Here is a 15,083-nt window from a genome sequence, read left to right as displayed (position 1 = left end):
TGACCTAGAGATCTATGTCTTCTTTGCAGAGCTTTGTCTCATTTATGCATGTAAAAATCTGGCATAATTTCCAATAGAGTCAAAGGACTTACTGCAGAATTAGGTGGGTTTAAACAAAATTTGTTCAGAAATTAGAGTTTATTTCTTACTGGGAAAGTAAAGGGCAAAATTATTTTCAAATGTTTATCTTGGAACACAATTGCAATATAAACATTTTATCTATCCTGAGTTAATATTTTTGGAATATATTAAAACCTCTTTTAAATGGTGGAATGATAAGTGTGTGATGATGGAAGATGAACCAAGTGCTCAAACAATTTACTGCACCCAGCTTAGAAATTTCCACTGAATTTTTAAATGCTTAAATCAATATTACGTAATGTTTACACTACAGAAATTTTAGAAAATGTCATTAAATAATATATGAATCCATAAGCAGCAAGAGTATCTGTTCTGATGGAAATACAAATTAATGAGATTATACACCTAAATATAGGTGTTTTATACAACTATTTTACATGTATTTAGATGATAATTAAATATGTATTTAATGAAACCTCCCAAAGTTTGTAAGATAAAGTCTCTTGTAATGTTTATTCTTTTAATTTCTGTTCTTGCAGTCCTCCCAAACAACATCGACTGCAATATTTATATATGCAGCAGATGTCAAAGGGATGTGCTATTCAAAAGGTCAGCAGGCCTGGGATGAGAAAGCTGTAAATGGGCCCTGATGACTTGCAGTTCAGTGCACGACAGATGAATTTTATATGTGCTAACCAAGGTGTGAAGGAGGATTTAAGCAATCCTATACGAAGGACAGAACCACATGAAAGTAGGATGAGAGAATCTGGGTTTCTTTCTTTTTTTCTTTCCCCGAGAGGAAAATATTCTGCGTTTGTTTTAGCACCGGATTTATCATTTCAACTTGTTCAATAGCATTTTAGGAAAACAGCTTTGCAAAGCAGGAGGCCCTGATAAGCAGGTTAAAAGCTGAAAGCATTAGGATCAGCCAGTGCTTCTATAGGACTCGACTTCTCTTTGGTTAATACATTAAACCATTGACTTACAAGTGATGAAACATTCAAGATAAGTCAATTTTCATTGCTCTGAAAGGATGTAAGGTGGTTTATGGCCTTTATTACAAAAGTAAATCTATTTTTTCCACTCACAGAAGCATAAACCTATTATTTGTGTGCATTACAAGCCGGTGGCATAAACCACAAGACCATTGCCGTGCTTCTCCCCTCTTAGAAAATTCATCTGCAACAGGGGATGCAAAAATCTGACATGAATTTTTGAATCTAATATTAATATGAGCAATTCTTGGACATAAAAAAAAATCCTAAATTGTGTCAATGAAATGCAAATGGTTTACACTCCACTCCTGGAGTGACTGAGATGGTTGCAAAGGCAGATGATTGTGTGATTGTGCTCTCTTGAATTTGAACTGAAAAAGACGTGGCCAGCCCAAAACTGAGACTAACTGATGGTGACATGGAATAAAAATAACAAGATGGTTAATTCCAATTGTCACCCTGACCAGGGAACTTCAAAAAGGTTGGGGAGCAAACTCCTGTGCTCTATTTCTTCAGTAAAAGGGTAGCACTACGAGATCTAAGCTTCTCTGTGCTTTGAAGCAATCTTCCATTGGAGAGCTTCAGAATATTTAGCTTTTCCCTGTAAGGTGGGTATTACCAACCAAGGCAACTAAACAACTTGCCCAAAGCTCTGCCTGAGATCTAAGACACAACTAGAAAGAGGTTCCTGTTGCCTGGCTGGAACAGTGCTGGGTGGTTTTTGCTTTTCTCCCCTAGTGTAGCTGATTCCTTCCCCTATTATTGACTGTCTCATTCAATATCCCAGACCTTTCTGTCTGATCCTTTCAAAAATGTGGGACTTTGTTTCTCTTAAAAAATGAACAAGTTAGGTAGCCTGGGATGAGTGAATCGCAACAGTAACGTGTTAAAAAGGGATTTCAGAGCACATCAGCCCAGATGTGCATTGCATAGGTTAAGCAGCAAGGTGCAAAGCAGACAGCCAACTTGAAGTCAAAGAGAAGGACCTTCTTTCAGTTACACTTTTTTTTTTTTTTATTTGTCTAAAATTCTTCCAATATTCACAGAAAAAGAACGTTTTTAAAGCAACTCTCCAATGACTTCAGTGCAGCACCCGGGTGCAGCAGCAGGCAGAACTCAGCGTTTCTGGCTTGCAGCCCAAGCTGTGGCTGCTCACAAGGGAACCCCTTAGGCCAGTGGTTTCCATCCTTTTTGGATTTGATCCTTCCAATGGATCAGCAGATCCTCGTAGTGTCAATTTAAACCTGATCACAAGAACTTTGGTTTTGTTGGACTCCGGACCATCACTGACAGCAGGTCAGGGCTTGTAAACCACTGTACTAATGGTATCCCAAATTGTGATGGTAGGTTTGGTTCAGTGTAATAAACAGTACAGAAAGGCAGGAGGATAAACAACTAAAATAATTGCAACTAAAGCCCCTTGGGTGTTTTAGGAGACTTTGACAATAGTCATTTCGCAGAACCAACGATAAATCAGGTAAAACTTAGACCCACCATGCGGGTAAGCTTGGAAACAACACAATATCTGTTTTCTGTTGTGATAGCACCACACAGTAGTAATGTTGTCCTCTTGGTGAAGTTGCAAACAATCCCATTTTCACAAATAGAAAGGATTGTAAGGATGGAAAGAGAAAGCCTTCATGAGAACCATCCATCCACTAGTTCGTTGCCAGATGAACCTGATTTTTCCATATGTAGATCAAGGCTGGCTATTGATTCTCAAGAAAGCAACAAATTTCCTCCTCGGTCAATGCATTATGGCAAATGATGCTCAGAAAAATCCTCTTGCTCCATGGATGAGCCTGCTCTTTGCGCCATTGGCCTGAAGAATTCCTCTCTCTGTGTCTCCCTGGAGGTGACTCAGGGATCTAGTTCCTTCCCTAATATCAAGTTCAAGCAATAGCACGTTGTGGACTAAAAACTATTTTGTAACATTTTTGAAGCTTCCAGGCAAACTGCAATTATATTTCTTCAATCAAACTCATTAGATTTTTTATTTATGACTGTGGAAATAACAGTACATGAGTAATTTGAGGCTGAACATATACATTTGCAACCTCAAGAGCTAAATAATGCTCCTAACACTGTTTCGGAACCCTTGTTTATTTTTGTAATATCTTCTGCCTTGGGACAAAGGAGCTTCATCAAGAAATGCCACCCTAACAGTGATTTATTTACGTTCCTCTACATCCTGCATACAACTTATTTTTGTTTCTTTAAGGCATAGCAAGGACAAAGAATTCAAGAACTTCAAGGTTTATCCTGCTGAAACAATTATAGTGTTGCTGTACTATCATCATCCTCCCTGTAAGGCATTTGAATGATTTGATGGTACTTTAGGAAAGGACTAAATGGAAAGCAAGAATAAAACTAAGACAAGAGAGTACATGGATCAGGATAGTAATCTTATTAGCCTGTTTTGTGTGAATCCTCTTAATGTAATAATACAATGTTAGTGTTTACAGTGGGCTGGCCCAAAGGTCCATCCAGACAAGGACTTTGTCTCAGACAGAGTATATGGAAAATTATGAAAATGATTGGAGTACCATTTTCCCTAATTACTTTTCCAAACTCCAGTTATTTGCTGCGCAACAGCTTCTTGAGGCAGAAAGTCTTCAAATTTGATGGCTCTTAGTGAATATTGATAATCAACTGTCAAAAACACACTTGAACCCCTGTTATTATCATGAACCAGTGTGAAAACACTGAAAAAGAAGAAAGAAGATCCCACAGCTGTTGGCAAACCTCTGGATTTCGTTGGCCACGTCTCCACTAACCACATCTGGGACAGCTCTCTGACCCCAAGGTTCTCTGGCATGGAGTGGCCTGTGCCTCTCCTCGTCCTTTCTCTTACCCTCCAGAGGACTAATCTCTCTATTTTCAGTTATAGATGTTTCCTTGGCTCTATTCTCTCCTGAAACGCTTCTGGGAACTGTTTGAGAGAGACAGGACTGGCTGACCCATGCTCAACCAGCCAAGGACCCTTCTAAGATGTACGAAGACCCAATTTCCTGTGCTGGGAAACGTTCCTTATGCAGATGTAGTCACTGATTTAAACCCGGTTGGGATGGGTTTGTAGCCCGCATTTCTAACACACGGCTTGTGGAAATCGTGTTGATGAGAAGGTGATTTTAGAAAGCCACATCCTACAGGTGTTAAGAAAGAGATGTGTTGCTGGATGGGTGTTAAATTGGTTCCTATCACCCTACCAATTCAAGTGAAACATATCAAAAGAAAAAAGGAGTAGACTCTATAGACTCTATGACTATGTGGTGTGCAAGACCTGAACATTCCTAGACAATGGATGAACTAATATTGCTCAGGCTATACCGCTGCCAGTTCTGCTTTCTCAGTCATTCCAGATGGTTCAATGGTATTTCAGAAACAATCACAATATCCCTGCAGCTTTATTTACTGGTCCTTGTTTTTCTCTCAACATTATGCAACTCACGTTCTGCCAGGCTGACACGCATTTTCAAATATTCAAACAGGAATAGAAACACCTTTCTTGCTTGCTAGTGGTGGTGTGACATACCCTTCATTTGCTCCTCCTTTTTCATATAATGCATTTACGAGCATTATATGATACAGCTGATTTGCCAGGTTTGGAAATCAACAGATGGTGATGGGTATAGAGCTGAGCTGCAGTATACCCATGCACATCTCGATAGACATACAGATACGTGTACACCAACAATCAACATGGATAAGATGGCAAATATTTTCGATCCTCAGTGAGGTGGTTTTAGAGTAATTCATTTATATACTTACAGAGCTGGTCAAGGATCGTACCTTCTATAGTGATGGCTTGGTCTCCTCTCCTGTCCTGGGTCAAAGCTGCAGCACTGTGGTGGTAAAGTTCTGCTCCACTTTTTGCAGACCCTAATCTGTTCACCAGCTAAAGAGAACCATGCAGTACTGAATGAAATGCAGGATGTTGTTGTTTTTCTTTCATAATAAAACCTCCCTGTCCTACATTACAAATTCATTACAACTACATGGCAACAGAAATGGATGAAGATGTGACCAAGGGAATACTGGACTTTGTGATCTTAGCTAATAACAAATGCAAGGTAATCTGATTTTGCTAAAGTTCTAGTAGAAGTCTTTAAATTATGCCCAACTTCCTAATAATTTCTGTGGAATAACTGTGAACTTGCTGTGAGCTGAGCTGTTCATCATGAGTCATCTAACCCATGATAATTTCCTAAACCAAGGTCAACTGTTTTTCTTTCTGAGCCCTGAGAGCTTATTACTATTTATAACAATGAATGCAAAGACTATGATTAATTTTTAGAAAATATTTTACAGCACATTTATTTTTATCTATTAGATACTTCCACATATGCTTGCTAAATTTCAGTGGTTTATAATTCTATTTAGACTTTATTTCTTTCTTTTGGCTTTGGATGGTTTCTTTGTAGTGGCACGGAATCTGTCTTAATTTTAAGACAGTCCAGAAACAAAACATCATGTTTGAATGGTCCTAAACTTCGTAAGAGGTACTTCTAGAGATCTGGATCTGATTTTAAGCTCCAGAACGAGCTCACTCAGTTATTATTTAAATGACCCAGCTCCCTCATCAGAATATTGTAAAGCTTTTGGATTTTCACAATCCAGATATAGCTCAGGAGAACCTGACTTTGTGTAAACTTGTTTTTCATATAGCGAAGAGCAGAAATTATTCAGAAACTATTCCCACGCAACAGAAAAACGAATTCTCCTATCTACATCATGTTGGACAGCAGAGCTTTAAATCTCTCTGAACTTACCTCACATTCATAGTGTCCCATATCTTCATTGGAAGGGTTCTTGACCACCAGGACTACCATGCCACTCCGTGGTTCGCTGAAAGTCTGGTATTTATTTGTGTCCTTCAACAGCACACCATCTTTGTACCATCTGCACGTGGAAAATATGGAGTATAAGCCAGAAAAAACCACTAGCTGTCAAGAAGCCCCCAGCTCACTGTTCCATCTGTCAGACCAGTGGGCAAACAGCTCAAGGGTTAATCATTAGATGAATGTTTGGATCCTGGAAGACAGGTCTACAGGTGGGTAGATCACATGTGGATACTAAACTGCACAGATTTATGAGATTGTTCTCAAGAAATCTCATCAGTCAATGTGGGGAAATGGGCTTCAAATCATGAATCGCAGATTTGAATCACAGAATCGCAGAATCAACTGGGTTGGAAAAGACCTCAGAGATCATCAAGTCCAACCCTTGGTCCAACTCCAGTCCATTGACTAGATCATGGCACTAAGTCCCATGTCCAATCTCAGTTTAAAAACCTCCAGGGACGGTGAGTCCAGCACCTCCCTGGGCAGCCATTCCAATGCCTGACCACTCTCTCTGCAAAGAATTGCTTTCTAATCTCCAGCCTAAATTTCCCCTGGCAGAGTTGAAGCCCATGGCCCCTTGTCCTATTGCTGACTGCCTGGGAGAAGAGACCAATCCCCACCTGGCTACAACTGCCCTTCAGGTAGTTCTAGGGAGTGCTGAGCTCACCTCTAAGCCTCCTCTTCTCCAGACTAAACAAGCCCAGCTCCTTCACTCTCTCCCCATAGGTCTTGTGTTCATGAGAAGATATGCTGAGCTTTTTGTCTGAATACCCCAGGTTAGTTGCTGATAAATTAAATTCAAGTGTAGGGCAGGGAAGATAAATGAATGATTAAATATTGTCGGGCCATTGGATCTGATACAGTCGTATGTCAGGGATTATCTGTAGGTATTTTTTTTCAGATGCTAGGTAGAATAAATTGCTGAGAACCTCAGGAATGCTGGAATCGGGAAAAACCCACATTGGGATGGGGTTAAGGTGGCAAACACGGAAAAGAAAACATCATAACCTGGAAAGAAAGGGCAGGAGACTCTTCTGATCATGCAAAATGGGAAAAAAACAGGATTTGTTCCAGTGTGACTTGAAGAACTGACCTGATTTGAGGCCTGGGTGCTCCTTCGATAGTACAGGTAAACTGCGCATCTTCGCCCTCCACAAAATAAGCATTTCTAACCTTGTTCACAAACTGTGGTGGCACTGCAAAGCAAAGATTAATGTTGTTAGTAGCTGAAAGTATGACCAGATACAAAGGATGTGTCCCTGACCAGATAATTCTCTTGATGTCTACACACAAGACACTAAGAATCAATTTTTTCCACCTAAGAACAATTGACTGCACCTATACATCACGTAATTTTTTTTTAAGTATTATCCTGTAGATGTTATACAGGTGTTACACAGCAGACCCCCCTGAAATAATACATCTGTGCAGGACTTTACCTTGAACGAGGATCTTTCCTAAGGTACTGGCATTTCCAGCAGGACTGGAAGCAAAGCACATGTACTGTCCTGAGTCAACACCTGTCAGGTTGTCCAAGATCAATGTGCAGGAACCATCGGGATCTTCTATTATAATGTGATGGGGATCCACCTCCACAGGCTTTCCATCTTAAAGACAAAGAAAAAAAGAGAAATAAAGAAATTTTAGTATTAATTATGTTTTCTCCTTAGGAATTTCATCTGTTTTTGGCTCGAGAGGACTGAGAGTTGTATTTGCTTTACTGCAGCTGATGTTGGTAGTTGAAGAATGAGCTCTTCATCTTCCTCCAGCTCTCTACAAAACATCTGCTGGACAAGGCATGGTTGAGGTACCTCATACATCACCAAACTTAACTTAAAAGTGAAATTCTTCCAGAGTATGTGCTGTGCAGTTATAGCTCTGGTTTGCTAGACAAAGCAGCACCTCCAAAGTGACTATAAACCTGCAGAACACATCTTTACCAGGTGTGAACTTATACCAAGCTGTTTCCCCTGCAATACAGGGGAGAAGAGTATGTCTGCACAGCTTCCTATGCTGTGACATGGAAACATCCAAGCTAGTTCAAGAGAGTTGTTTATTTACTATAAGCTGTTTAACTGCCACAAGATGTGGATTCATATAGGCTAATAGGCAAGCTTGAAAAAGCGGGATATGTTAGGGGGCAGGCTTTTTAGCAGGCCTTGTTGCAATAGGACAAGGGGTGATGGTTTTAAACTAAAAGAGAGGAGGTTCAGGCTGGACATGAGGAAGAAATTTTGTGCAATGAGGTGGTGAGAGCCTGGCCCAGGTTGGCCAGAAAGGTGGTGGATGAACCATCCCTGGAGACATCCCAGGCCAGGCTGGACGGGGCTCTGAGCAACCTGAGCTGGTGAAGATGTCCCTGCTCATGGCAGGGGTGGCACTGGGGGAGCTTTGAAGGTCCCTTCCAACCCAAATCATTCTATGATTCCATCTATGATTAGCTCACAGGAAGATCCTTGTTTCTTGCACTTGGGTTGCTCAGTAGCCAACTTGAAGACTAGACTTGGGCATCTCTAGGTGATCAGCTTCTTACCCACCAACTGATGAGTGATATAGACAGAGAACAAACCCAGAGGATGCATTTCAGGATTTGCTGCTCGTACCTTTGTACCAGCTGACAGATGGCTTGGGAGCTCCCATAACTTTGCAAGCCAGCTTGACTGTCTCTCCCAGCTCAGCTGTACAGTCCGCCAATTCTTCCTCAAAGTCTGGAGGTACTGAAACATCAGAATTAAACATATTAGTCTGGAGGAGGGGGACTCTGTCCAGAGGATGGCTGATGCAAAGTAAGATAAGAATAGATGTGATTTTTGCAAATCAAAGGCAACTCACATCCGTTGAAATGGACAGGGACAGACAGATCTTCTCAGCTCATCAACCTGTCTTCTCCACACTTGGGTTTTGGACATCGAAGAGTAATTAGAAAGTTACTCACCTGCTGTTGTATTGCCTAAAAACCCATCCAGGTCCTGTGGGACCTCTGTCATCTAAACTCAATCACTTCAGCAATATATAGTCTTGCCTTCCTTGATTGTAAATGGAGACAGTCAAACACCATTGTCCCATCCTGATATTGGTGCCTTCCCCAGCTCAGGTGAAGGACCTAACACAGCTACAATCATTCTGTCAGGTCAGGTGAGTTGTCTATGATGTGATTAAAGGAAAACCTCTAACCCTGGTTCAATGTAAGATGTGGCAGGTGGCCCTAGATGGTTTTTCTCATTCTTTCGTTAACCTTCTGCTGTCATCACTTGAAAGAATGAATCCTGTCTGCAATTGCTAACCTAAAAATATATAAATCCTTTCTGCTTTAGGTCAGTCTGCTCATATAACAAAGATAAGAGTGACTTGCAAAACCCCTGACCATGAACTATAGACACTACTGACCTTGCAGATTTTGACATTTTGAAGCCCTCACAATTAACTGAATCTTGCTTTAACACATATCTTGAGACTGTTGGATAAAGTATCCTTTAGCCGAACATTGCTCATTATACACTAAAAGGATTGTGCAATGAAATATGCAAATGTGTAAACAATTGGCTCTTTAGGGTGTGAATGTAGTGATAAGATTTTGTACATAATGCGTTTTACTTCTCTTACTGGCATGCCGGCTTTATTCCAGCACCCAGACTTGTGCAACTCTGTAATAAATATCTCATCTCTGTGTGGTAAATTTGGCTCATTTGTATGCACACTGGGTAAAGAATTCTGTTTTGGGACAACATTTCCTGAATCAGGGAAACCACCCAAGAGGAAAGTAGGAGGTTTGGTTGATCTTGGGCCATACTCACTCCAGACAGGCTCGCTGATCCGCTGCTGTATGCCACAGATCTCCTTCACCCAGGAGTTCTTGATGTTCACTGTACGTGCCTGAAGGAGATACTTGCGGACCAAGTCCTCCCGCTCGTGCCAAATCTCAAACGCCCGGTCGTCTCCTTCCACAAGGTCATTCACATCTATGTTGTTCAGCTGCGTGACAGGAGGAGGACAAGAAAGTCAAAACACATCCTGTGTTCTTAGGGCTGAATTTCAGCCAAAATTCTTTCCCACAACTTAAGTCCCAGAGCTTAGGACAGTTCGGATCTGGGCCTAGCTTTGGTGAATCAGAACCATCTTTAATCAAGTTTTGAAATGGAAACAAGTATTAAAAACCAGCGAGGTTCTGCTGCAAGTTTGTACCGTCTTCAGTGGGTATGAGTTGTGCCATTCCCACTAAAGCTAAATTAGATGTTTCAACAGCAAAAGGGATAATTTATGCTGCTTTTAAAGATTTTCCAGGTTGCCCGAGCGATGCAATGTGGCTTTGGCTGAACATCAGTCAGGGTCATTTTACAATCCTTCCCCCGCTGTACTTGACTTTCTGGTTAACAAACAGATATTGTCCTGGGATTAATTATCACATTTCAGGGAAATAATATCCAGCATTAAAGGGTATCCCAAGGGTGGGACATGTGAACCATACAGTACAGCACTATTGGGCCCAGCAACAGCAGATTTAGGGACTATATGAAAAGAACTTACAGAGCAGGCACTCTCTGGAAAAAGCAACCCTTTCTTATTGAAAAATAAAATCTGCATATGAATATCAATGACAATAGAGATAAGGACTTTCAGAAGGGCTTAACGTGGCTTGGTCAGGAAATCCATGAATGTTTTTGGTTGGTTGGTTGTTTAATTTTTACTGGAGTTCAGCATCTACAGTCTTGGGAAAATCCTGTAGTTTCTTGGAGTTTTAACCTGAGCCCTGAATGTCTGAGGATGATCTGATTAAATCTGATGAATTTTTCATTTCTGAACAGAAACCGGTGTCAGGAAAGGATGTAACCAGCAGAGATAGCCACTGGGAATGTAGTATATGGTTAAAACAGCATTTCCTTCAATTTGCCACCAATATTGCAGACTGCCAAAACCAAAGATCTACAAAATGCTAGCAAATACTATAGACAGCAAAATTCACATCAATATCAGGAACTTATGGAGGTAACTCAATGAGGTAACAAGGATCAATAAACACTTGTAATGTCATTGCTGCACCATAAAAATCCACCCATGCTTCTGATGGTTTCTGACAGGTTTAACAGATGGGTTTGTGGGTAGACATAGATTCTACTAGTGCTTCAAAGACTTTCAGAAACAAAGCAATAGCTCAAAAGGGTTAGTGAAATGTCCCATTTAGATAACCAGAGGCTGGGTATAAACATGACGTTCTCAATAACAGAAAAATGCTCTAGGTGAGGATATAGTGATCAGACCTTCATGATGTTCTTGAAGATGTAACTGTAGGTGTCTGTCCTTGTGTCTCGCTTCGGTTTGCAGATCACAATATAATTTTTGAAGAGGAAGACATGTCTTTTGTGTCCTTTCCATGCCATTCTAGCTCCTGGAGCTCCTTCCCACACGATGAAGTGGCCCTGATAGGAAAAAGAAGGAAGAGCAAGTGGTGATATCATTACCACAATGATGTCTCAGCACTTTTCAGTGAACAAATAACAAATGCTTCATGTCATATTGTCACCTTGTGTCTGTTTTATCACTGCACAGCAGATTGTTGCTAATGCCAGAGGTGATGCATCAAACTGACAGCACCAACAGGTGTGCACACAGTGGTCATCATTACATTGTCCTTTAAACAGTACTATTTGTTGCCAGAAAGAATACAGAGCTCTTGTCAGGTAGGCACACTCTTGGAAATGGAAATGTTAATGGAAAAATTGTATTTTGTGTGTTATGCGGACATTTTATACATTCAATTGGTCTCCTTCACCAGAGCAGGACATTAATTTCACATACCTTCAGACACACAGAGCTCGGTTAGTGATATGGGTTCACCCTTGGCATCACCAGGGAGAAGTGAACACTCTTGGGGCATGATTGGACTAATTTTTTTATTTCTAAATGTGGATAGATGAATGCCCACAAGAATATCACTGTGATTTAGCCTTACAACCCCACCAGCAATACCCTGTGATTCCCTTGGAAGACACAGGATACAAACAGGCAGAGTAAATGACTTGCACATCATGACACAGTAAATATACAAGGAAACAGGGATATAAGTAAGAGTGTTTAAAGTCTTAGACTAGTGTCTTAACAGCTGGGCCACCTTCTTGTCCTCCCAAACCACACGTCTATTTCGTGAGAGACCTAAAGGAACAGAGAGGTCTTTTGAAGATATATGAATGGCTGCGGGAGAACATCTAAGTTTTCACATGGAGCACATGAAACATATGCTATGCTACCTTGTACTGACATCCCAGCAAACTACGTTCTTCAAAGGAACTGTGTTGAATAAAAGCATGTAGACTGAAAAGATCCAGTGAGCTTCTGGCACTTGGGGAATCAACTGGAAAACCCACTGATGCCAGTAATTTCAGGAGCTGGCCCATGTAGCTTGCCAATGATAAGAGAAGGAGGTAAAAATAAAATGCTTTAAAATAATGTGGGGACTCAGAACAAATTTGTTGCTGTTTGATAAGTGGGTTGAAAAGGCACATAGGTACACTATGTGTGAAATGCTCTGTGTCTGTGCTTTGGTGCTTCAAACCTTAATCAAGCCAGGAGGCTCATCTCTCTGAACTGTAAGAAAGGTGATAAGCAAATACTGTCTTTCAGATATGATTTCTAAAGGACCTTCTTGTAGGACTTGAAGCTACTTAGAAAGTAGTGAAGGTGTCTGTAGCACTAACATTGACTGAGAAATGCCAGTTACCTGTCGGATGGGTTCACCAAGGCTTTCCAAGGTCCCCGGGTAATTCTCAATGAGTGAGACATGGAGGTTGTTTTCTGCCCTTCGGGTGAGTGCAGACACGATGGCATAAGCCTGCTCCAGCAAAGTGCAGTTTTGGCTATTTCTTGCTTTGTTTCGGATTAATTCCTGTAAATAAATAAAGAAAATATTACTGGACAGTCAGAAAAAATAATACATTTCCTTGGTAGCTGAAGAGTTTCTCAATATCTGTTTCAGCTCTTTCATCTGAGCAATTTTATCCCATGTTTTCACCATATGCTCTTTCCTATCCACAGCTCCTTCCCATCCCACAGCCCTACTGAGTAACCAGTCTGTTTTTTCCTTACATCAGTTGATATTAAACAAAGTCAAAGCAAGTACCAGATACGCTTCAGCGATTGAAAACAAACAAACAAACAAACAAACTCCAAAGCAATCCTAAATGTATCCATTCAATTTCTCTTGTGCTTACCCTGACAATACCATGAGGCAAGCAATTAATCTGGCAGTGGTAAACTAAGAGTGGATATGAGGTTAAAAACAAAAGGGAATGGAAAAAAAATGAAATTACATTTATCCTTTTTTTCCACATTTGTTCCTGTTTTCCTCTCTTTTAATAATGAAGGCAAACTCCCTCTTCCAAGAGACTCATTAAAATGTTGGTGTTTGAGTGGAGGCAGGTGTTCAAAATTAGAAAGTTAGTTTAAACCTTCTTCAAACTAGTCAAACTACCCAGTTCTCTGATGCTAGAACACAAATATTTTGGCAATCTTCTTTCTGATTATCCAAGAAAAATACCACTAAAAAATGCTACTTTGAAACTTCCTTTTGTAATCTGGGCTGGAACCTGAGATGGTAGGACAGATGAAAACTTGAAAGGTGAAACATTTCAGCATGGTAGAGCGAGGCAAAGCTTTTCAGAAAAAACAAATGGTCTTTTTACAATGTCAGTATAAAACACAAAGAGAGAAACTGGTAAATTAATGTCTTAAACATTGGAAATTGCGTATTTTTATAACATACCGGTTGCCGAGTGTGAAGCAAATTCATATTTGTCATGGATATATACATACATGTAATCATATATATATACATATAAGCATGTATCTTATATATGTACGTGCATATATTTAAATATCATTCAGATAAAGCTTGCTGAACTTTAGGGGAGACTGTGAACCGCCACCTGGATTTACATTTAAAAACCACTGGTGATGATTATTGTCTTACTTACTTAAGCAGCTTTCAATTGTAATTGCATCAGAAGAAAGCCAAGAAATACAAAGCGGAACAAAAACCTATCAGATATAAGCATATAACAAAGGCTTTTCACCTTGATTATCGTCTGGTACTTCTGGATCCTGTTTATGGGTTTTTCCAGGTAGTGCTGCAGTGGTGGAATAAGTGGTTGTGAAGGATCTTCATTAGTTAAAATTTCATCTGTGTATCTCTGGAAAAAAAAATACACAGAAGAATGAGGAAAGTTTGTTGTAAAGAGATTACTCCCCAGGAAATGCTCACATGGTGCTGGTTCATAGACCTAACTCAGCCAAAGTTGGATACCTATACCAGACCTTACTACCCCATATTTTGGACATCTGTAACTCTCCCTAAATCTTTACCAACTCTTTATTATTTCAGACATCTGAAATGCTGAATTTGTCCATTTTTCCAGCGCAGGACTGATGCTTGGGAAATGTCATCCAAAGCTTTCAAGGACCAGATGATGCGACTGGGAAGATCAGTGCTCATGGTGGGTGGGAGGGCAGGAGTGAGTGAATGCAGTGCCAGCAACTGGCACTCAATCAAGAGTGGTCCATGTGTTTGTAGGGTCAATGACTGGACCTAGAGAAGGTCTTGACACCAGCACCTGGAGTGAGAAGCACAAGTCATGGGGTCCTTGTGCTCTGACATCAGCCACTGGGCTGGTTGTTTTTCCTATCCAAAGAATCTGGTGCATGTGGGTGCAAATGTGGGCAAATCACCCGCAAACTTCAAGCTAGACTAGGTCCAAGTGGGAGACCTGAGATCCAGGCATGGATATTAGGGAGGCTGAGAGTTTGTGCTGATAGATGCTGGACATGAGGAGGAAATTTTTTACAGTGAGGGTGATAAAACACTGTCCCAGGTTGGCCAGAGAGGTGGTGGATGAACTATCCCTGGAGACATCCCAGGCCAGGCTGGACGGGGCTCTGAGCAACCTGAGCTGGTGAAGATGTCCCTGCTCATGGCAGGGGTGGCACTGGGGGAGCTGGGAAGGTCCCTTCAATCCAAACTATTCTATGACTCTGTGATTCTATGATTTGAGGGATCTGTCAATGTGGGGTGAGTGTGAACATGTACATTTGTTTTCTAGGGAACATCAAGCTTGACTGGCTGGTGAGTAGGAGGATCATGGAGATGGTAAAAGTGCTCAGGATCTGGGCAGAGGTA

At 40.8% G+C, this 15,083-nt stretch overlaps 1 protein-coding gene across 22 annotated transcripts in view; it reads right to left on the bottom strand.

Annotated features, from left to right (window-relative positions):
- Window positions 1–15,083, bottom strand: part of OBSCN (obscurin, cytoskeletal calmodulin and titin-interacting RhoGEF) — a 201,708-nt gene that overhangs the window by 43,301 nt on the left and 143,324 nt on the right. For all 22 annotated transcript variants that reach the window (XM_065050238.1, XM_065050239.1, XM_065050230.1 and 19 more), the window contains 9 exons: window positions 13,984–14,100; window positions 12,633–12,797; window positions 11,176–11,334; window positions 9,715–9,892; window positions 8,524–8,637; window positions 7,360–7,527; window positions 7,014–7,116; window positions 5,849–5,978; window positions 4,869–4,974 (listed from right to left, as the gene is read on the bottom strand). In XM_065050238.1, the coding sequence (XP_064906310.1) occupies window positions 4,869–4,974; window positions 5,849–5,978; window positions 7,014–7,116; window positions 7,360–7,527; window positions 8,524–8,637; window positions 9,715–9,892; window positions 11,176–11,334; window positions 12,633–12,797; window positions 13,984–14,100 (1,240 nt within the window). The remainder of the gene's footprint in view (window positions 1–4,868; window positions 4,975–5,848; window positions 5,979–7,013; window positions 7,117–7,359; window positions 7,528–8,523; window positions 8,638–9,714; window positions 9,893–11,175; window positions 11,335–12,632; window positions 12,798–13,983; window positions 14,101–15,083) is intronic.

The sequence above is a fragment of the Columba livia genome, chromosome 2, assembly GCF_036013475.1.
Source record: "Columba livia isolate bColLiv1 breed racing homer chromosome 2, bColLiv1.pat.W.v2, whole genome shotgun sequence".
NCBI lineage: Eukaryota > Metazoa > Chordata > Aves > Columbiformes > Columbidae > Columba > Columba livia.
The sequence above is the reverse complement of the archived record's forward strand: the minus strand, read 5'-3'. Positions and strand labels throughout refer to the sequence as shown.